Source organism: Tursiops truncatus, chromosome 12 (genome assembly GCF_011762595.2).
Source record: "Tursiops truncatus isolate mTurTru1 chromosome 12, mTurTru1.mat.Y, whole genome shotgun sequence".
Classification (NCBI taxonomy): domain Eukaryota; kingdom Metazoa; phylum Chordata; class Mammalia; order Artiodactyla; family Delphinidae; genus Tursiops; species Tursiops truncatus.
The window spans coordinates 82,212,464-82,236,279 of NC_047045.1; the positions used below are offsets into that span (position 1 = coordinate 82,212,464).

The 23,816-nt window shown below is 37.8% G+C and overlaps 1 protein-coding gene across 8 annotated transcripts in view; it reads left to right on the plus strand.

Annotated features, from left to right (window-relative positions):
- Positions 1-23,816, plus strand: part of MAP3K4 (mitogen-activated protein kinase kinase kinase 4) — a 117,998-nt gene that overhangs the window by 50,367 nt on the left and 43,815 nt on the right. For all 8 annotated transcript variants that reach the window (XM_033867943.2, XM_033867944.2, XM_019951484.3 and 5 more), the window contains 2 exons: positions 40-1,403; positions 23,160-23,402. In XM_033867943.2, coding sequence (XP_033723834.1) covers positions 40-1,403; positions 23,160-23,402 — 1,607 coding nt within the window. The remainder of the gene's footprint in view (positions 1-39; positions 1,404-23,159; positions 23,403-23,816) is intronic.

A 23,816-nucleotide genomic window follows, 5' to 3' on the forward strand; every position in this document is an offset into this window, starting at 1 on the left:
TTTTAGAGTAACATAATGTTCTGCTTATTTTTTTAATAGAACAAATGAATGCACCAAGCCAACCTCCACATAAAGACACTGGAAAAACCGTGGAGAATGTGGAAGAATACAGCTGTGAGCAGGAGAGAAAGGTGCGCGCAGCTCTCAGAACGACGGAGCCGGATCAGAAGAAGAACGTGCAGTGCTCGTTCATGTTGGACCCAGTGGGTGGGTCTTTGCCCAAAAAATCAATTCCAGATGTGGATCTCAATAAGCCTTACCTCAGTCTTGGCTGCAGCAATGCTAAGCTTCCGGTGTCTGTGCCCATGCCGATAGCCAGAACTGCACGCCAGACTTCTAGGACTGACTGTCCAGCAGATCGCTTAAAATTTTTTGAAACTCTACGACTTCTACTAAAGCTTACCTCAGTCTCAAAGAAGAAGGACAGGGAGCAAAGAGGACAGGAAAATACGTCTGCTTTCTGGTTTAACCGATCTAATGAACTGATCTGGTTAGAGCTACAAGCCTGGCATGCAGGACGGACCATTAACGACCAGGACCTCTTTTTATATACAGCCCGTCAAGCCATCCCAGATATTATCAATGAAATCCTTACTTTCAAAGTTAATTATGGGAGCTTTGCCTTTGTTAGAAATGGAGCTAGTTTTAATGGTACTTTGGTAGAAGGGCAGTGCAGAGCCCCTCATGGGACAAAGGTGGTGGGTTACCCAACATATCATGAGCACCTCCAACGCCAGAGGGTGTCATTTGAGCAGGTCAAACGGATAATGGAGCTGCTGGAGTACATAGAGGCACTTTATCCATCGTTGCAGGCTCTTCAAAAGGACTATGAAAAATACGCTGCAAAAGACTTCCAGGACAGGGTGCAGGCACTCTGTTTGTGGTTAAACATCACAAAAGACTTAAATCAGAAATTAAGGATTATGGGCACTGTTTTGGGCATCAAGAATTTATCCGACATTGGCTGGCCAGTGTTTGAAATCCCTTCCCCACGACCGTCCAAAGGCAATGAGCCCGAAGATGAGGGTGAGGACACAGAAAGAGAATTGAAAGAGTTGGAAAGCAGTACGGACGAGAGTGAAGGAGAACAAATCTCTGATCCAAGGGTACCAGAAACCAGGCAGCCCACTGACAACAGTTTCAACATCCAGTCACCGGATTGCGTAACTAAGAAGCTCGAGAGGCTTGAATCTGAGGACGATTCTGTTGGCTGGGGAACACCAGACTGCAGCACAGAAGCAGGCTTTAGTAGACATTGTCTGACTTCTATTTATAGACCATTTGTAGACAAAGCACTGAAGCAGATGGGGTTAAGAAAGTTAATTTTAAGACTTCACAAGCTGATGGATGGTTCCTTGCAGAGGGCACGTATAGCACTGGTAAAGAGTGACCGTCCAGTGGAGGTAGGTTTCCGGTAGGCAATAGTATGATCTTGTTCTTAGTTCCACTGTTACTTGTAAATTACAATGTATGTTGTGTCATATGTAACATGTACTTTCATGGTCTCGATTTTTTTTTAATTGAAGTATAGCGGATTTACAAAGTTGTGTTCATAATCTTGATATTTTTCAGGCATAAATGGTAGTTATTATAAATTGAGGATTTAAACGTTTCTATAAAGCATTGTGATGAAAGGGAAAGTGGATCTGTGAAAACTGTATGAAACTGAGTGAATTGAATGTGTGGAGGGAAAAAAATCCAACGATTAAATATAGGATGGAGAAGGACAGGCTCGGTATAAATAAAGAGGGAAGAAAGCCATAATCATGGGTGACCACAAGCTGAATATGAGTCAGTAAAAAGTCAGCATGATGCTAAAATATTTTTAAATGAGTATGGCATCCAAGGTCATGGTATAGTTCTTTCTCTATTCTTTGCAATAGCTTACTTCCTTTTGAGTTGCATGTCCAGTTTTGGTCACTGGATTTTAAGGAGAGAAGAATTACAGAGAAGGCCAAGAATGATCAAAGGGGAAAAGTATACACTATTTGGTAAGGTTACAGTGTTTAGTGTAGTTGCTGGAAGTTTAAGGGAAGTATTATTATCAAAGACACGTTTCGATATGAGAAGATTTTTGTGAGAGGAATATGTCTAGTAGAGGAGTTGATTTGAAAATAGTACAGACTTGGTTTTAATAGCTTTATATCTCAGAAATTCTTTACCATTAAGGGTGGTAAAACTAGAAAGGGGCATGTGGTTGGATATTGTTCTTGAGAGTGAAAGAGTGTAAGCAATGTTTCTGTTGTGGTGAGTTTGCATGTTCATCTGGCTAAAAGCAAAAGCACCCAGGTCTTTGAGATCCCTAATTACCTGAGTAGGGCTGTGATTCTGAATTTTAATAGCTAAATACGTACATATGTATATACTTTTTCTTTTTTTAAACTTGGGTTTATTACACAATCTGGCTTGCTATGGAGTCAGATGATAAAACTGAAGGTATTCCTTAAGATGGGAAACATCGGAAGAGAACCCGAATTTGCAGTATTTGAAGTTTTAATCTGATGGCCAGATTATGAACCCTTAGGAGAAGGGGTCAGGTGTTCACATAATATAGCAGGATGTTTGCAGAATGAATCAATACTTTGTAGCTGTTAAGAGGTTAGTTTACTTTGAGTATTATTTTGATTAGAAATCTCAAAAATGAATTTTCTTCGAGCAGTGTTTTGACTCTGTGAATGATTTTTTATGTACACCTTTTATTAGGGCAAGTGATGTTTTCCCCTCTTAGTCCATGAATAACTATTTTATAATAGGAATTTATTATAGTGCAAGTTTCAAAGTCAGTAGAGCAGAACTAGATATGTAGTAAAGGTTTGGCATATGCTTCAGGTGTCGAATAGCATATACTTTAGTTTAGGCTTTTGGCTGGAGAGTGGTTAGGTTCTAACGAGGACACGTATGGACAGGACAGGGTCGATTAATGGTTGTTACGAAGGACTGTTTTTGAAGTAATATCAGTGAAAAAGTCCTGGCATTATTACCTCATCTTTGATTCACTGGTTCCCCTAGGAGAGAGGGGCTCATGGTGAGGGCTCAGGGAGACGTGTCAGGGCTTCTTAAAACTGCGTTACGCTCGCTCTCCCAGACTGTCTTCCTCTCCCCTGAGGACCCTCTGTGGCAGTGAACCACTGCTGCTGAGCTTTGCATCCATTAGATGTGTTGGAACAAGAAAGAGACTGAGAATGAGCGCGCTGCATTTTCTATTAGAACCCTTGCTGAAAAAAGATAATGCGGTAGCCCCTAGCTTTGAATTCCTATCAAAGTTGTACGCCTTTGGTTTGACCAGTTGAGATTTAACTGAATGAGAAAGTTATCCTTGTTATAGAAGAAAAGAAATACATACACATTCAAAGTGTGTGAATTAAACATGTTTATTAGAATTATTTGAGATGGTTTACTTTTCAAAAAAAATGCAGTATAGAAGCCCCTCTTGTTTTAAATTTTGGTTTATAAAATGTTGTGTTTCTAAAGTAATGAAAGAGTAACCAAGAACGAAAATCCTTCTGTATTGGAGATTAATCCAAACTAATAAAAGATAAGCCTCCAAAATTATAATTAACTCAATGGGAAAGTAAGACTTTATTTTTATTCCTATTTCAGGGACATAATTTCTATAAGGCGAAGTGTATGTATACAAATGTAAATGAATATATGTACACTCCCCTTCTGGGTTTGTTTTGTTTTAGTCTCTTTACTATCTGTGTCTGGGAAAGAGCCACAATTTTGAAGTCAAATAACTGGATTCCATTCCTTGATGCTGCTCTTTCTCACCACATATCTTAATGTCAATGACTTAATCTTTCTGACCGTAAGTCTTCACATCTGTAAAATGGGTATAACAATACTTCCCTACCTACCTCTCAGGGTTGTTGTGAGGCTTGAAAAGACACTTGTATAAATAGTAAAATGCTACAGAAGTCAAGTATAAACTATTTTTTTTAAGAAGTGTTGTTAACACTTTTTGTTCCTCCCTTGAAGCTAACTGTAAGTCAGTAGGGGCTAGACAAGTCTATATTTTTATTTTTTAAATGTATTTTACTTTATAATCTCTGCCAAATAATCGTACATTTTTAAGGGCATACATTTTAAGCAGTGGATAACCTTTTAGGTTTGAGGACAATTTTCATTCTTAATTGTTAGAAACATCTTGACCAGCTGGTCCTGTAGATTGTGCCCAATACATATCTTCTGTTGTGCACGGTTTTTATGGCTTATGTGATAATACTAATGAAGATAGTTGAAGGATTTTGTAGAGAAGAAGAATTATACTCATGATATTTGATTGTTCTTATCTATGACTATATTTTTATTTCTTATGATTAAGTTACTTACAACTTGTGTTCATAAGTAACATATCTAATATTTAATTCTCCTTAGCTTGTAAACATGCTTTATAAAACAGTTTTCCTGTAAAAATTATTATTATATTTCAATATCTTTAAATTTAAAAATGCAACTAGTGATACTAAAAAAAATCTGTTTGCAAATTGTTTTAATAATATGAATATCATAAACAGCCTTAATAGTTTGTTAAAAATTAGATAACGTTATAGCTCCCTAGCTTCTGTAAATTCATTTTCTCAGGACATGTTTCTTTTTTTCTTTTTGGCTGCATTGGGTCTTCGTTGCTGCGCGCGGGCTTTCTCTAGTTGCGGCGAGCAGGGGCTACTGTTCGTTGCAGTACGCGGGCTTCTCATTGCGGTGGCTTCTCTTGTTGCGGAGCACGGGCTCTAGGTGCACAGGCTTCAGTAGTTGGAGCGTGCAGGCTCAGTAGTTCTGGCATGCAGGCAGCAGAGCACACTGTCTTCAGTAGTTACAGCACACGGGCTCAGTAGTTGTGGCTCACAGGCTCTAGAGCGCAGGCTCAGTAGTTGTGGCGCACGGGCTTAGTTGCTCTGCGGCATGTGAGATCTTCCTGGACCAGGGATTGAACCTGTGTCCCCTGCATTGGCAGGTGGATTCTTTTCTAATTCAATTTTTTTATACAGCAGGTTTATTAGTTATCTATTTTATGCATACTACTGTATAATGTCAATCCCAATCTCCCAGTTCATACCCCACCACCCACTGCTTTCCCCGTGAGTGTCCATATGTTTGTTCTCTACATCTGTGTCTCTATTTTTGCCTTGCAAACCAGTTCATCTGTACCATTTTTCTAGATTCCACATATATGCGTTAATATACGATATTTGTTTTTTCTCTTTCTGGCTTACTTCACTCTGTATGACAGTCTCTAGGTCCATCCACGTCTCTGCAAATGACCCCGTTTCATTCCTTTTTATGGCTGAGTAATATTCCATTGTATATATGTACCACATCTTCTTTATCCATTCGTCTGTCGCTGGGCATTTAGGTTGCTTCCATGACCTGGCTATTGTATATAGTGCTGCCGTGAACATTGGGGTGCATGTGTCTTTTTGAATTATGGTTTTCTCTGGGTATATGCCCAGTAGTGGGATTGCTGGGTCATAGGGTAATTCTGTTTTTAGTTTTTTAAGGAACCTCCATGCTGTTCTCCATAGTGGCTGTATCAATGTACATCCCACCAACAGTGCAAGAGGGTTCCCTTTTCTCCATGCCGTCTCCAGCATTTGTTGTTTGTAGATTTTCTGATGATGCCCATTCTAACTGGTGTGAGGTGATACCTCACTGTAGTTTTGATTTGCATTTCTTTAATAATTAGTGATGTTGAGCAGCTTTTCATGTGCTTCTTGGCCATCTGTATGTCTTCTTTGGAGAAATGTCTATTTAGGTCTTCTGCCCATTTTTCAAATGGGTTTTTTGTCTCTTTAATATTGAGCTGCATGAGCTGTTTATAGATTTTGGAGATTAATCCTTTGTCCATTAACTCGTTTGCAAATGTTTTCTCCCATTCTGAGGGTTGTCTTTTCGTCTTGTTTATGGTTTCCTTTGCTGTGCAAAAGCTTTTAAGTTTCATTAGGTCCCATTTGTTTATTTTTGTTTTTATTTCCATTACTCTAGGAGGTGGGTCAAAAAAGATCTTGCTGTGATTTATGTCAAAGAGTGTTCTTCCTGTGTTTTCCTCTAAGAGTTTTATAGTGTCTGGGTTTACATTTAGGTATTTAATCCATTTTGAGTTTATTTTTGTCTGTGGTGTTAGGGAGTATTCTAATTTCATTCTTTTACATGTAGCTGTCCAGTTTTCCCAGCACCACTTATTGAAGAGACTGTCTTTTCTCCATTTCTCCATTGTATTTCTTGCCTCCTTTGTTGTAGGTTAGTTGACCATAGGTGCATGGGTTTATCTCTGGGCTTTCTACCCTGTTCCATTGATCTGTATTTCTGTTTTTGTGCCAGTACCATACTGTGTTGATTACTGTAGCTTTGTAGTATAGTGTGAAGTCAGGGAGTATGATTCCTCCAGCTCCGTTTTTTTCTCTCAAGATTGCTTTGGCTATTCGGGGTCTTTTGTGTCTCCATACAAATTTTAAGACTTTTTGTTCTAGTTCTGTAAAAAAAAAAAATGCCATTGGTAATTTGATAGGGATTGCACTGAATCTGTAGATTGCTTTGGATAGTACAGTCATTTTCACAATATTGATACTTCCAATCCAAGAACATGGTATATCTCTCTATTTGTTTGTGTCACCTTTGATTTCTTTCATCAGTGTCTTATAGTTTTCTGAGTACAGGTCTTTTACCTCCTTAGGTAGGTTTATTCCTAGGTATTTTATTCTTTTTGTTGCAGTGGTGAATGGGATTGTTTCCTCAATTTCTCTTTCTGATCTTTTGTTGTCAGTGTATAGGAATGCAAGAGATTTCTGTGCATTAATTTTGTATCCTGCAACTTTGCCAAATTCATTGATTAGCTCTAGTAGTTTTCTGGTGGCATCTTTAGGATTCTCTATGTATAGTATCATGTCATCTGCAAACAGTGACAGTTTTACTTCTTCTTTTCCAATTTGTATTCCTTTTATTTCTTTCTCTTCTCTGATAGCCGTGGGTAGGACTTCCAAAACTATGTTGAATAATAGTGGCAAGAGTGGACATCCTTGTTCCTGATTTTAGAGGAAATGCTTTCAGTTTTTCACCATTGCGAGAATGATGTTTGCTGTGGGTTTGTCATATATGGCCTTTATTATGTTGAGGTAGGTTCCCTCTATGCCCACTTTCTGGAGCGTTTTTATCATAAATGGGTGTTTAATTTTGTCAAAAGCTTTTTATGCATCTGTTGAGATGATCAAATGGTTTTTATTCTTCAATTTGTTAATATGGTGTATCACATTGATGATTCACATATATTGAAGAATCCTTGCATCTCTGGGATAAATCCCACTTGATCATGGCATATGATCCTTTTAATGTGTTGTTGGATTCTGTTTGCTGGTATTTTGTTGAGGATTTTTGCATCTATATTCATGAGTGATATTCATCTGTAATTTTCTTTTTTTGTAGTATCTTTGTCTGGTTTGGGTATCAGGGTGATGGTGGCCTCGTAGAATGAGTTTGGACGTGTTCCTTCCTCTGCAGTTTTTTGGAAGAGTTTGAGAAGGATGGGTGTTAGCCCTTCTCTAAATGTTTGATAGAATTCACCTGTAAAGCCATCTGGTCCTGGGCTTTTGTTTGTTGGAAGATTTTTAATCACAGTTTCAATTTCATTACTTTTTCAGTTTCATTACTTTTGATTGGTCTGTTCATATTTTCTATTTCTTCCTGCTTCAGTCTTGGAAGGTTATACCTTTCTAAGAATTTGTCCATTTCTTCCAGGTTGTCCATTTTATTGGCATAGAGTTGCTTGTAGTAGTCTCTTAGGATGCTTTGTATTTCTGTGGTGTCCATTGTAACTTCTCCTTTTTCATTTCTAATTTTATTGATTTGAATCCTCTCCCTCTTTTTTCTTGATGAGTCTGGCTAAAGGTTTATCAATTTTGATTATCTTCTCAAAGAACAAGCTTTTACTTTTATTGATCTTTACTATTGTTTTCTTTGTTTCTATTTCATTTATTTCTGCTCTGATCTTTATCATTTCTTTCCTTCTACTAACTTTGGCTTTTGTTTGTTCTTTCTCTGGTTCCTTTAGGTGTAAGGTTGGATTGTTTATTTGAGATTTTTCTTGAAATTCTTATCTAGTGTGCCACCAAGGAAGTCCCAGGACATTTTTCTAATTACATACGCAGTCTCTGAATAACAAATGGGTTGGTTTCTGAAGTTCACTTTTTAAGACAGGTGTTTTGATCTCGAAAATAATTATCTAGAGAAACTGCTGTAAATGAATCTCAGGCCATCAAATAAAACTTAGGAAAATCTAAGCAACTGAACTAACAAGGCCAGCCAAAATTTTATTCGTGGCAGCAAGGACAACATAATGTAAGAGTCAAAAATGAGAGAAAGCGTTTTTGTTTTTTGTTTTTTGTTTTCCTTTTTTCCCTCTTTGTTTTTGGACCCAGAGAAGATCCTGGTTCTTTCTCATGCTTACTCATTTATTTCCTGGTTTTCTTATTTCCTTGATATTTAGAGCATCCCAGGATCTTGTTGTTCCTACTTATTTCTCCCACTCGGCTATAATATACATTCCTCTAATCTAAGCATGGTTAATCTCAGGTCTTAGGAATGAATGTGTCTGATAGCCATTTCATAATAGTATGTGCTGGTGTCCCTCTATGATAGAGATTTTCTTGCCTCCGATTTCTACTCCTTCTCCATCAGATACTACTTGTAGAGTACCTTTCCCAACCTTCCTTAAAAATTAGTAAGAATCATCTCAGTCCAGTAGTTCCTAGGTGTCCTTCCCAACAGTTACTGTAGCTGTGGGTTTAGTTATGTTATTTACAGTTCAATTTTAGGTTAAAGATTAAAACAAGAAACCACGTAAACATATATAAAAGATTTATCCTTCATGCCAAAACTACCTCCATGCAATTGCATTCTTTTTTTTTTAGTACACTTGTAATCATGAATAATTTTAGATTTTTTAGGGAACTTGCAAAGATAGTACAGTGTTTTCATATGCCCTTCATCCAGCTTCCTCTAATATTGACATCTTACTCGACTCTGATGTGTTTGTCAAAATTAATATACTAACATTGGTACAAAATACTGTTAACTAAACTATAGATGTTATTTGGGTTTCTGTTTTTCTACTCATGTCCCTTTTCTGTTCCAGGATCGACCTGTCTTCCTAGTCTCCTCTGACCTGTGATAGTTTCTGTTTCTCCTTATTTTTCATGACCTGGATGGCTTGTAGAATGTTCCTGAATTTGGATTTGTCTGATGTTTTCTCATGATCAGACTGGAATCCTGGCCTTGGTTATGAGAATCACAGCGTTAAAGCGCCCTCATGGCTTTATAGCATCACTGCTGATGTTAACCTTGATCACTTGGTTAACGTGGTGTCTGCCGGGTTCTTCCACAAGTGACTAGTTTTTCCTGTCCACGCTCTGTTCTTCAGAAGTGAGTCATATTCAAGGAGACGGGGATTAATCTCCACCTCCGGGAGTGGGGAGTATCTGCATGTATTACTTGGAATTCTTCTGTAAAGAAGATTTGCCTCTTCTTTCCCATTTTTTTATTCAGTCGTTTATTTATCTCGGTATGGACTCATAGATGTCTATTTTTTATTTTGGGTTATAGTCCAATGCTATTTTTTGTTGTTGCTCAGATTGTTCCTGCTTTAGCCATTGGAGCTCTTTCAGGTGAATTCTGTATCCTTGTGATATGCTCCCATCGTGTGTGTGTGTGTGTGTGTGTGTGTGTGTGGTTTTGCTTTTTGAGCAGTTTCGTACTTTTTGGCATCATCTTGTATTTTCCCTGTTCCAATCCTGAAATCGGCCGTTTCTCTAAGGAGTTCTGGTTCCTTTTATTGGAGAATCGTTTTGGGGAATGGAGATCTGGGCACGGAATGTGTTCATTACCCTTGGGGTGTCAGTTGCTTCTAGGCCTTCTCAGTGATAGAGTTAGAAAATACAGGTATGTCTTCTAACCCATGTATACATACAGACCTGTAGTTACTTCTATATCTGTCTTTCTACCTATCTGTTAAAAATAAACGTGAGTTCATACTGAGGTCTCTGGTGCTAATCCGGCACCACAGGTTTCATCCTAGCCTTGATTGTGACTTACTTCTCTTGCACTGAGAAACCTGGCTCCCATTCCCACAGTGTATTTATATATTTGTGCAGCCCTAATTGACATGTAAAGTAGTTTCAGAATTGCTAACCAGTACCCCTGTGAGGACTAAATTTACCAACTAGAGTACGGTGTTGAATTGTTAAGTACAGTTCTTTTTGTCTTTAGCCTTAGAGTATGTAGACAGAACACAGGTTCCCACAGTTAGTTAGGCCGGCACCTTTTCCTTCACCCTCTTCAGTGAGGTTATAACATGAGTTTGTAACATAGTTAGGTTCATTTATCTCAGTCTACATTCTGTCCTGGGGTCTCCGGGTGTCCTAGTTGATCATTTAAAATTTATATACTATAAAGGTCACTTTTTGTGTTGTTAGTTCTTTGGGTTTTGTGCATTTAAAATGTTAAATACCCATAAAATATCTGAGCCATAGATTGTGATATGGTTATTTTATGCTCCTCCCTTTTTGCTTTACCTCATGAAATTTATATATCTTTAGAGGAAGGGAAAGATAAAATGAAAAATTATATTTTATGTAATATCCAAAAAACTTAACTGTCTGACTTTGACTACATATTACCATGCATATTACTCCAAATTCTAGGAAGATTTTTGCTTACTTTATTAAATACTTTTTTTGAATTAAGAATGATCATGTAATTATTATAAGTTTAACAGCCAATGAAATATTGTTTGTCTTTGGATCTAACAATAATTATGCTGTTTTTTCCCATAAGCACAAGAAACCTTGAAGAGGTTGTCTTATGTTCAGAATTGGTAAAGCATGTAGAAACTAGGAGATATATATAGATAGATAGATAGATAGATAATAACAACTATCATTTATTGTCTTACCATGTGCTAGATACAACAACCAAATGAAGTGGCATTGTTTGTTTTTTCGATATTTTACAGATAAGGAGAGTAGATAACTTGCCCCAAATCACAGAAGCTATAGATTGTTGCAGGGATTCAAGCCCAGTGTTTGGGGATACCAGACTTTACGCGAATGGTTTCCCAAACCTGGCTGCAGGTTTGGAATGAGAATTACTCAGGGAATTACTCAGGGAGCTTTTAAAAATACACATACCTTTGCCTTTCTTGGATATAGGGCAGGTCAGAATCTCTCAAGGTAGGACGTAAGTACTGACATTTTTAACCTCCAGGGTGCTTTATATGAATCCAGACCAGCACCAGTGCAGTTGAGAGTCAGCCCATTGGAAACACCTGAAGTAGGCTACAGTACTGCCCTACCCCTCTTCAAGGTCATTGTTCATTAATACAGTTGTCATCGTTAATTTTCATTTGCTTCAATCATCACCTGTCTGATTTCATTAGTAAAGTTACATAAACTTTTTTTAAAAAGCGGCCCTAACTCACTTTTATTATTTATTTTTTACAGTATGTAGAGGGAATTATTTTTTATTGAAGTATAGCTGATGTATAATATTATTTGTTACACATGTACAGTATAGTGATTCACAATTTTAAAGGTTATACTCCATTTATAGTTACTATAAAATATTGACTATATTCCCTGTGTTGTACAATATATCCTTGTAGCTTATTTATTTTATACATAGTAGTTTATATCTCTTAATCCCCTTCCCCCATGTTGTCCTTACCCCCTCCATTCTCCCCACCGGTAGCCACTACATAGTTTGTTCTCTATATCTGCGAGTCTGCTTTTTTGTTATATTCACTATTTGTTGTATTTTTTAGATTTCTTATATAAGTGATATCATACAGTATTTGTCTTTCTCTGTCTGACTTATTTCACTTAGCATAGTACCTTCCAAGTCCATCCATGTTGCTGCAAATGGCCAAATTTCACTTTTTTGGTGGCTGGATAGTATTCCATTGTATATATATGTATACACCACATCTTTTTTATCCATTCACCTGTTGATGGACGCTTAGGTTGCTTCCATATCTTGGCAATTGTAAATAGTGCTGCTGTGAACATTGGGGTGCATGTATCTTTCAAATTAGTGTTTTTGTTTTTGTTTCAGATATATTGTATATATATACAATATATATCACTGGGTCATATGGTGGTTCTATTTTTAGTTTTTTGAGAAACCTCCATACTGTTTTCCATGGTAGCTGTACCAGTTTACATTCCCACCAACATACATGAACTTTTTAATTGAATAAGTGGCAAGATAACAGGCACATGCTTCCTCATTTGCCTATAGGTTTTTTGTTTTCTTAAAGGAAGCATACTTACGTGAGGCAAAATAGGAAGTTGTACTGTATTATTTTTGACTGCAGTGAGCCAGCTGAATCAAACTTGATGTAAAAAGATGAAAGGTAGAGCAGAACTCTTCAGCTTGCCGTGGGGAACTGGATCCCAAGACGACAGCAACAACAAGACTAGTAGCTGGTGTTGAATACTCATATATGGAGTGGGGTTGGTCAGGTAGCTTGGTCAAGGTCGCACATCCAGTAAGCGGCAGGGCCAGGATGTGAAACCAGAACTTGCTGTAAAGCCTGCTCTTCATCATTACGGTATACTGCCTCCCCAAGTTATATTTTGTCCCACACGGTGCTTTAAATATTTTTTGACTTAGTAGCTAGCATTTAAAAAAATAGAAGATTTCACATGAAAATCCTGATTTTTGTTTTCCTTGAGATACTGGGAGGTCTGTTCACAGTGGACCCCATCCCCACGTGGTAGCACCTGGTGTGCTCGCTCCAGCTTTGCACAGTGCCCGTGGTGTCTTACTCTCTTCCCGTCACCCGCCCTTGCGCACTCATTTACAGCCCCACCAGGCCCTGTAGGTGACATGACCCCCAGTATAGAAACTAACTTTTGAAGGGTAACGTAAAGACTGTTTTGATCTCATCCTTCATTTTATAAAACAATTTGCTTTCTTTTGTTTTACTCATTTCTTGAAGTATATAAGGAAACAAAGTTGCTGTTTATCCTGTACCTCTGCTCAGAGTAATCATTCGGTTTATATCTTCTAAACCTTTTTGTGCTTATGTATATCTTTGGTGTATAATGCAGGTAATTTTTTTTCCAAAAACCCCCCATATGATAATGCTATATTTATTCCATGACCGGTGGGTACCCCCCTCCCCCCATATGTTCTCTGCTTTGGATCTGTCTATGTTGGTGTGTGTCACTCTACCTCAATTCCATTTGAGAACTACATGCTATTCCATTACATGAGTGTTAACATCACTTATTTAACTATTTCACTCTTTTTTTTTATTCTACCTTCTGCCTCTGGCAACCATCAATCTGTTTTCTGTATCTATGAGTTCATTTTTTGTTTATTTTTTATTTCATATATAAGTGAGATCATACAGTATTTATCTTTCTCTTTCTGACTTATTTCACTTAGCATGACGCCCTTCAGGTCCATCCATGGTGTCACAGATGGCAAGATTTCCTTCTTTTTTGTGGCTGAATAATATTCGTGTGTGTGTGTTTACGTACCACATTTTCTTTATCCATTCATTCCTCATTGGACGCTTAGGTTGCTTCCGTGTCTTGGCTGTTGTAAATAGCGCTGCAGTGAACATGGGGGTGCACATAACTTTTCGCGTTAGTGTTTTCATTTCCTTCAGATAAATAACCAAGAGTGGGATTGCTAGATCATATGGTAATTCTATTTTTTAATTTTTTAAGGAACTGCCATACTATTTTCCATAGTGGCAGTACCAGTTTACATTCCTACCAAGAGTGCACAAGGGTTCCTTTTTCTCTGTATCCTCTTTAACACTTGTTATTTCTTGTTTTTTTGATCATAACCATTTTAACAGGTGTGAGCTGATATGTCATTGTGGTTTTGATTTGCATTTCCCCCATGATTATAACCATTTCACTCTGAATGGACACTTATATGGTTATAAAAAATAAAACCACAAATATTCTTGTACATACCCCTTTATGAACATAGTCTGTTCTTCTTGTAAGAATGGTTAGTTAAAATGGAATTGTTAGGTTATAGGGTATGCACATTTAAATCTTTCCTAGATAGTGCCAGATTGCTCCCCAAAAAGGTTGTAGTACTAATGTATGCTTTCCCCCACAGTGTAGAAGAAACCCCATTTTCCCTCATTTTTGCAGAGCCATAATCAGGGAAATCTATAATTTCATTTTTATCTTTAACTTCCCTCATTTTTAGTGACATTGAGGTGGTTGTCATGTTTATTGCCCGCTGACATTTCTTTGAATTTTCTTTCATTTGTTTTGTTCATTTTCTGTGTTTTTAAATTATTGATCTGTTGGAACTATTTATGTTTCATGTATATGATTCATTTTTCTATTATGGCTGTAAATATTTTCTTCCAAACTGTCTTTTAACTTAACGATGCTTTTCACTGGAAAGGATTTAAAAACTTTTTATGTAGTCATACTGTTTTATGGTCACCTTATTTTATGTGTACTCCAAGATTATAAAAAATTTCTCCTATATATTTTGCTTATTCTTTTTACATAGTTAAAACAATTTTGTTACGGAAAATATTAAACATATGCCAAACAAACAATAGTACTATGAACCTCCTCGGATCTGTACTCCAGCATCGTGGTTATTAATTCATGGCCGGTACCTACTACCATGTGGCACCTTCCTCTATCACTTTGAGGAAAATCTCAGATATCATCATATTTTATCCTTAAATATTTCAATGTATTTCTCTGAAAGACGAGGGCATGTTTTATAAATGCACCACAATACCATTATCACACCTCAAGAAATAGCAGAAACTTCCTGATATCATCAGCTTTTAAGCTCATGTTCATATTTCTGTTGTACATAACTGTGATGGTTTTTTTAAAAAATATTTTACAGCTTGAATCAGTTTGCGAGTAATGTCTACACATGGTAATTGTTCATTATATTTTTTAAGTCTTTTTAAATATGTAGGTCCCCCTCCCTTTTTTGCCATATGTTGATATTTATTGAAGAAGTTGGGTCCTTTGTTCTGTAGAGTCTCCCCCAGCCTGAATTTTGATGATTGTACCTCCAAGTGATCTTTTCCAATGTTTCTTTCTTCTCTGTGTTCTCTGTGAATTAACTGTGTGATCTAGTGGCCTAATCAGAGTCAGGATCTTGATTGACTTGGTAATTGGTTAACACTACTTCATTAGGACACATGTAATGTCTGACTGTCTATTTGAGACAGTAGTGGTTGGTGATCATTGCCTAGATCTCTTAATTCATTAAAGATTGAAAAGTGATGATATTCTAATTCTCTCATTTCCTCTTCTTTACTAGTAGCTTTACTAATTAGATATTGCTTTAAAGAGAAGCTGTCCTCATCCGTTAGTTGGTAACCCAGTGAAATAACTGAACAGAAATGGCAGGATAAATATGCTTGATTCTTTCCCTTTTATTTATCATTTTTCAAAGTAATGAGTTGATTTATTGGTGACCAACTAATGTTTTTTTAATTAATATTTGAACTCATGAATTGAAACATATTTTATATGTTTCAATTCACTGACTTCATTATTGTAATCCATTGAAGTAATTATGGTAACTGATATTCACATTGTCCCATCTTTGGCCAATGGGAACATATTCAAGTTGGCTTAAGTCCTTACTTCACGACCCTAGTGAATAGTCTTTGATATCTGATATAACAAGCTGTTTTAGGCTTGTATTGTACATTTACTCCAGGTTGGGAATCTGGTGTATCTTCAAGGAACTCTCATTCCTTTTATTGGGAAATAGTATTTCAGGACTACAGTCTGGGCACCAGCATTGCTCATTCTAACTGAAATGGTCCTTGTTTTAGTTCTCTTCAGTAGTCAGAAGAACACACACACAATATATATAATAAGTGAATACTGATAGTGACAATTCAAATTCAGGATTTCAGATTTTTACTTAATCTCTTCTGACTTTTCTTTTACACTGAAAATTACCAGGAATGATAGCATTCGAGTGTCATACACATTCCAAAGTACACTCACAGTAATCTCAGAATAATACCATCAACAATGTGGTTACTGGAAAACAGTTTAAGATTTTTTTCCTCATCCTTAAGGTGGCACAACCCTTTAGGGATATAACATCAAATTACAGTGTTTTTGTTTTTGTTTTTGTTTTTTGCGGTACACGGGCCTCTCACTGCTGTGGCCTCTCCCGTTGCAGAGCACAGGCTCCGGACGTGCAGGCTCAGCGGCCATGGCCCACGGGCCCAGCTGCTCCGCGGCGCGTGGGATCTTCCCGGACCGGGGCACGAACCCGTGTCCCCTGCATCGGCAGGCGGACTCTCAACCACTGCGCCACCAGGGAAGCCCGAATTACAGTGTTTTAAAGACACTCGAATGATTCTTCTCATGGTTATGCCACTAATTAGACATACAGTTAGATCCTCTTCTTTTTTGTTGTTGTATATTTGAAATAACAGCTTTATGAGACAATTCACATACCATGAAATTCATGATTTTTAAAGTGTTCGGTTCAGAAGTTTTTACACTATATTCAGAGTTGTGCAACCATTGCTGGTGTCTAATTCTAGAACATTTTCATAACCCCTAAAATAAGCCCTGTACCCTTTAGCTGTCACCTCCACAATCCCTCTATCACCTTCAGCCCTAAGCAACTGCTTATCTACTTTCTGTTTCTTTGTATTTGCCTATTCTGGACATTTCATATAAATGGAATCATACATGTGGTCTTTTGTGACTGGCTTCTTTCATTTAGCATAATGTATTCAAGGTTCATCTTTATTATCATATGTATTAGTGCTTCATTCCTTTTTATGGCTGAATAATATTACATTGTATGGAAATACCATGCATTTTGTTTATCGGCTCATAGATTTTTTTAATTTAATTTTTTATTTTTAGATGTTGCTTTTTAATTTTTGCAAAAATTATGTAAAATACTTGGTTTTAAGAGAAAAATCTGTGGAATAATATATATATTTTTAATTTTTTAATTTTTTAATTAATTATTATTTTTTTGCGGTACACGGGCCTCTCACTGTTGTGGCCTCTCCTGTTGTGGAGCACAGGCCCCGGATGGGCAGGCTCAGCGGCCATGGCTCACGGGCCCAGCCGCTCCGCGGCATGTGGGATCTTCCCGGACCAGGGCACGAACCCGTGTCCCCTGCACCAGCAGGCAGACTCTCAACCACTGTGCCACCAGGGAAGCGCGGAATAATATATTTTTAAAGAAGCCTGGTTTCTCTGGTACGGATAGTTAAGCTTTAAAAAAATTGTTTTATTCTAACATGTTTTTAATATAAAGCTTGTGTATGCAATCTTCTTTCCTTATTTATTTTTAATATATGACAGGCTTATTTTTACCCCTTAAGGTTATCATTGTTTCATTGTCTTTATGTAATGCACTTAGTGTCTCTCCCACCCCCCCATTTTTTGGTTGTTATTTGTTGGTTCCCAACTGTGAGGTATATTATAATTACCCTTTTCTTTTTTTAACCCAGGTTCTCATTTGAAGTAATTTTCTTTTATTTCCAGTGAAATGCTACGACATTTCATATGCCCTCCACTTCCTCCCCAGATTTTGATAATTGTGGTATATCTACCTTGTTAGGTCATGTAACCATTATTGACAGTACTTTCTCCCTTACAGTTATCACTTAACCTAGTCTTAGTTCTGCAGTAGTGTGTGGGTGGGTGGATGGTGGGGGGTGGGTGGATGGTGGAGGGTGGGTGGATGGTGGAGGGTGGGTGGATGGTGGATGGGTGGGTGGATGGTGGAGGGTGGGTGGGTGGTGGGTGGTGGAGGGTGGGTGGGTGGTGGAGGGTGGGTGGATGGTGGATGGGTGGGTGGATGGTGGAGGGTGGGTGGGTGGTGGAGGGTGGGTGGTGGAGGGTGGGTGGGTGGTGGTGGGTGGGTGGTGGATGGGTGGGTGGTGGTGGGTGGGTGGGTGGTGGATGGGTGGGTGGGTGGATAGGTAGAGATTTAGATTTGGATACATAGTTTTGGTCTTTTGTTTTAAGGCTCCTTTTTAGATCTCATATCAGAGTCCCTTGAGTCATTGTGGTGGGGTGACACTAGTTCCCTAGCAGATTCCTCAGTAAGGGCTCATGAAAACTATGTTTCATGAGTTCTTGGATTTTCCTAACAGTTGCAACATGTATACCTGAAAGTCTGTTTGGCTGGCCATAATATATTTGGCTTATATTTTTTTCCCCGAATAAATTTAGTATATGTTATTCATTGTCTTTTGCCATGAAGCATTGAGATTGCAAAGTCTGATGACAATATAGTTTTTTTGTTTCCACTTAAAAGAACCTTGGTTTATTTATTTAATTAATTTACTTATAAGCTGGATGCCTAAAAGATTGTCTTTCTTGAAATTCCACTAGTTTTACTTGGTGCTGGTTTTTCCACATTGATATTTTTGAATACATGATGTCCTTTCAACGTATAGTTTCAGGGTTTTGTTTTGTTTTTATTTTTTTTGATTCAAGTGAATGTCTTCATGTTTTAGTTTTTTCTGTTTCATTGGTTTGGTTTTCTTCTCTGGGAACCACTACTGTATGTATTCTGGATCTACTTTGCCTATCTGCTCTTTCACTTCATTTCAAATCTTTTCCTTTTTTTAAGTAACATTTTCTCCCTCGTATTTCTGTGAAGGCATTATCTCTTTTTATTTGCTCTTGTGTTCCATCTAGCTTTTTATTTTTGAAGTGATGTACAATTTTTGAAGAATTATTTTCTGAGTTCTTTCACTTGGTTTGTGAGTGTTTCGAATTCAAATTTGTGTCGTTCTTTTATATTTTCTGAGATTTTTAAGATGTCTTTTAGCATACTTTGAGAATCAGGTCCCTGTATCACCTGCTTAGTGGGCATGTCTCTGGCAAGCGTTCATTGTCTGTAGGGTTATTCAGCTCCTTATTCTCTCTCAATTCTCTCGCTTATTCTCTCTCACGGTTATTTCCTTAAAATAACCATGTATTGGATTCTAACACAATCCTTTTTTCTTGTTCATTTTTAAACATGATATTTGTTTTCATGAACTTTAAGAAAAGAGAGAGTTAGGAAAGCATTTAGGTTTATGCTTTAAGCTCTCTCTTCTGAATTGATAAGTAATACATCTCTTATTTTTTGAGGTCTCCTGGCTGTGTTCCTCTCCCCCTTTTTCTGGCCCTTCCCTTTCCTTTCCCTCTGTTGTCCTTTACTGGTCAGTTGGATTTCACCCCAGCAGTTTCTTCTGGGTGTGGAGCTTTGTCCTAGAAGGAAATTTTGGCTGAGACTTTCAAGAGTTTTGGGGGTGTAAACCACTTTAGCCCCTTCAGACCTTATTGCCCACCCATTGACTTCACTCAGGAACCGGTGCCACAATCATCCCCAATGTCAGGAAGCCCTCAAATAGAAGCAGTGAGCTTTCTATTGAGTATTCATTGGTAATTTTGGAATTTGGCCCTTTAGCCCCATCAGACACTCCGTTAATCCCCTCTGCTTTCCCTGCACAAATGCTCATAGGGATCTGGGATACTGGTTGGGTGTGGGGTGTGGGTATGAGGTATCACATGGGTCCAGGGACTGTTTCCCTCCCCCTTTCTATTTTGGGGTTCATGAAGTTACCTTTCACCTAGTTTTATTGTAAATGTGTCTCATGGAGTTCTGATTTTGTTGTCTTAGTTGTTCTGTCCTTTTGGGGGAACTAAGGGAAATTGAAATCCTGCTGTCATCATTGTCTTTTCAGAAATCTTTTTATCATGTTGACCTGTCAAATTGCCACTACTTGATCATTTTTGATTGACTAAAATGGTAATTTTATATGGTTTAACCTAAGGTATAGCTCTGTGTTTAGGTTCTAAAACATTTGGAATCTCTTTTTCAAAATGTATAGGTTCAACATATAGTTTTGTATTTACATTAATACTTAGAGTCGACCCTCCATATCCACTGGCTCCTCATTTGTGGATTCAGTCAACCACAGATCAAATTGAAATCCGTGGATGCGACCCCACAGATAATGAGGGCCGGCTATACTGTGCCATTTTATATAAGGGGTTTTGGTATCAGCAGGGGGTCCTGAAACTAATCCCCCATGGATGTTGAGGGATGACTGTAGTTTAGTTGCTCATAACAGGCAAAAATTTCTAAAATAGCCATATAATTAAAAAAATGATTAATTTTAATAATGTGAGGTTGGGATTCCCTGGTGGCACAGTGGTTAAGAATCTGCCTGCCGATGCAGGAGACGCGGGTTCGAGTCCTGGTCCGGGAAGATCCCACATGCCGCGGAGTAACTAAGCCCATGCGCCACAACAACTGAGCCTGCGCTCTAGAGCCCGCAAGCTACAACTGCTGAGCCCACGTGCCATAACTACTGAAGCCCACATGCTTAGAGCCCATGCTTCGCAACAAGAGAAGCCACCACAATGAGAAGGCTGCACACCGCAACGAAGAGTAGCCCCCCACCCGCCACAACTAGAGAAAGCCCACGCGCAGCAACGAAGACCCAACGCAGCCAAAAAAAATAAATTAATTAATTAAAAAAAATAATGTGAGGCATAAGTGTGTAGGGTAAGGGAAGGATGTAGCTATTCTTTATTTAATTCCCTAAAATACTCATTGGATTATCTGTTATTTTTCAACTTCTTGAACTGCCTTTTTTATATTCTGAATTGTCATAGGTAATTGGATATGTTTCTCTGTTCTGTTGCCCTGTTTATTACTGTGCCAGAACCTTTCTGTTTTAAATACAGTAGGTTTATTAGTAAGATTTGGCATTGTGTAGGGCAGTTCTTCCCATACAGTCTTTCTTTTCAAAAGTTTCTGGGCTGTTTTTATTTTTGTACATTACTTTCTTACACCTGAACTTTATTTAATGAATTTATTAACCCACACAAAATGCCATTGCGATTATGATTATAATTACATTGAGTTTTTATTAATGTCCCTACATTATCGAGTCTTTTCAGTTTGATTGGATTGTTCAGGGATTTTATACTACATTTAATACTATATTTCTCACTGGAATGAAAGAATAACAAATAGGCCATTCTTGCACCCTATTACCCCTTTCCTCTCTCCCTGTGTTTTATTTAAATAATTGGGCATTTAAGATCCAGGTTTTTCCTCACAGTATGCTGTTTTATTTTTTCCAGTTTCCAGTATTCCTTACTAAAACTTGAATTATAGTCCTTAACCAAGTGATCATCATGGAGTTATATCTGCCTGTATACGTTCTTCGAGATTCATGGCTTCTCATTTCCTTGGGCATTTTTCTTTTTCTACCTGGAGATCTTTATTCTGATCCAATTTTCATTTGACCAGACTCTCCTGTTCTTCCTCAGGTAGTTTTTTAGAGAAGGTAAATGAATTGTACTTTGGGTTCTTCCCTGTTCAAAGAGTTTTTTTCCCTTCTTCTGTACATATTAGTGATATCTTGACTGTGCAGAAAGCCCTCCTCCACCTCTTCCTTTTGTTCTTTCTGGAACTCCTATTATTCTTACCTTACAGCTCCTAGATCTGTCCTCCATTTCTCTTACTTTTCACTCAAAATTTCTATTCCTTTTTCTTTTGCTCTGGGTTATAGTGATCATTTCTGCAGTTAATTTCTAAATTATTGATTCAGACTTTGACAGCATTCATTCTATTTTCACTCCCTTTATGGAATTTATTTCAGAAATCTTGGTCTTTTTTTTTTTTCCAGAGGACTTTAATGAGATCTTGCATTAGAGTATTTTTGTTGTTCTCTCCTGTGTCCTACATTCAGTCACTGTCAGCTTTTCTGATTCTTCACGTTGGTGTCCCTGGTTAAAACTGCCATCCCCTCTTCCACGCTCAGGAGTTTTTTAATGTCTGTTCCTCTTTGTCTGGATGGGGCTTGACGCCCCAGGCAACACCAGCAGGAATGTGTTTCCTCAGCAGCTGTGTAGGCCTGCCAGGCTGCTGCTTCTCCAGGCGGTGTTGTCTTGCAGTTGTTGAGAAGGAGGGATTGTCCCTTCCCAGTTAGCCTGAAGCAGATGGGTCAACAGGCTGGAACTACAGAGAATGCCGAAAGAATTCTTTAGAATTTTATCCTAGAAAGCTTGCTGAATTTTGTAGAGCTCTAAATAAATATTTTATCTGATGTCATTCTCCACACCAGAAGAAACAAGCATTTATACTGCCTAAAGCTTTTAAACAGACATGTCTTAACCCTGACCACATTTATCACAAGTAATCATTTTTCAAATTATGCAGCTATTTTAGAAATTCTTGCCTGTTATGGGAAACTAAAGTATGTATTAATTTAAATGCCAAAATATGTGTTGAACATAAAAGAATGTGAGTCGGGGAGACCAGTTAAGTGTTCACTAAATGTCAGGGAGCACAGATATGACTGACATTTGGAGGCACAATAACTAAATTGGTGATGTTTTAAATTGAAGAAAAGTTGAGATTTTGGATGGCTTCAATTTTCTCAATAGAAGGAGAAGGCAAGACCTTTGAATGATTGGTCAGGATGATGTTGCCAGAGGTTTAAGAACACTGAGAAATCTCCAAATCTTCTGTTTTATGGGGAAAAGCATAGGAGTTTGATGGGGACGACTGTATGAATGGGTGAGCAACAGTAGGATTCCTAGAAAACACCAAATAACATATATTTGAGTGGGACCAGCCAGGTTAATTTTATGAATTTTTCTCTTTCAGCCTCCTTTGGTATAGGTCAGGAGAACAAGTGGACAAAAGACTTAGTTAAACCCACTAGTTTTTATGTTTACACAAATGACTACCTGGTTTTGTAATCTTTTCTCAAATTTAATAATTCTCTGGTTTTGTCAGTCTAGAGATAGTTGTGGATAATACTGTGTATAGCCTTAAAACTAAATGCTCCGATTATTTTAGGTATGATAAACAAAATGTATGATGAAAAAGGTGAACTTGGTTCTTTTCCTACTATACTTTTTTGATAAAGATATTACAATTTCATTTTAGTTCTTGTTACGGTTTTCTAATACTTTTAGAGCTTTTTAGGTCTTCGTTGAAAATGGTGAATTATTCTAAAGATTATTTTTCCTGTAAAATTACGATTTTTATAGGTTTGTCAGCAAACTGTAGAGAGTCCTAGTTTATAACTACAACTGTACCAAGTTCTCCTGGATGCTCTTTTCAGCTCTGTTGAATTTGTATTACAGTTTTCTGAATTTCCGGATCCCATGTGGGGTTCTGATTACGTGCAGCTGTCCAGGACGCCGCCTTCCTCGGAGCAGAAATGCAGCGCTGTCTCGTGGGATGAGCTGAAGTCCATGGATTTACCCTCATTCGAACCTGCCTTCCTGGTCCTCTGTCGAGTCCTTCTGAATGTCATACACGAATGTCTCAAGTTAAGGTTGGAACAGAGACCTGCTGGAGAACCATCTCTCTTGAGTATTAAGCAGGTTTGTTTCAAAGACTGTTTAAAAATATTGAGCATTTATGACATTTTCCTACAGGCTCAGCATTTTTATTTTTAGGATTTTCCCCCTAATTGTTCTTTTCTCCATGCATTCTTCAAAGATGAGATGATGATTCCACCTCTCTATCTTCCACTTCCTCATTCGAAAAGGTTATGAAAGTGTGGTGCTGATATGACCCTCCATATCCTATTAGCATCAGTCTTTGGGGACTGGAAACTTAAAATTCACTCATAAGAGATAGTTTAAATTCTTAAATTCTTGTTGTTGTTGTTACGTAAGCAGGTAGATGCCTGCAGTACGCAGGGGTGGGATGTGTTTGGCCATTTTGCTGGCTTAGGCACCCGTATGGTTTAAGCCACAATGACAGCTTCGCTTTCTTAATTATTATTAATTTGG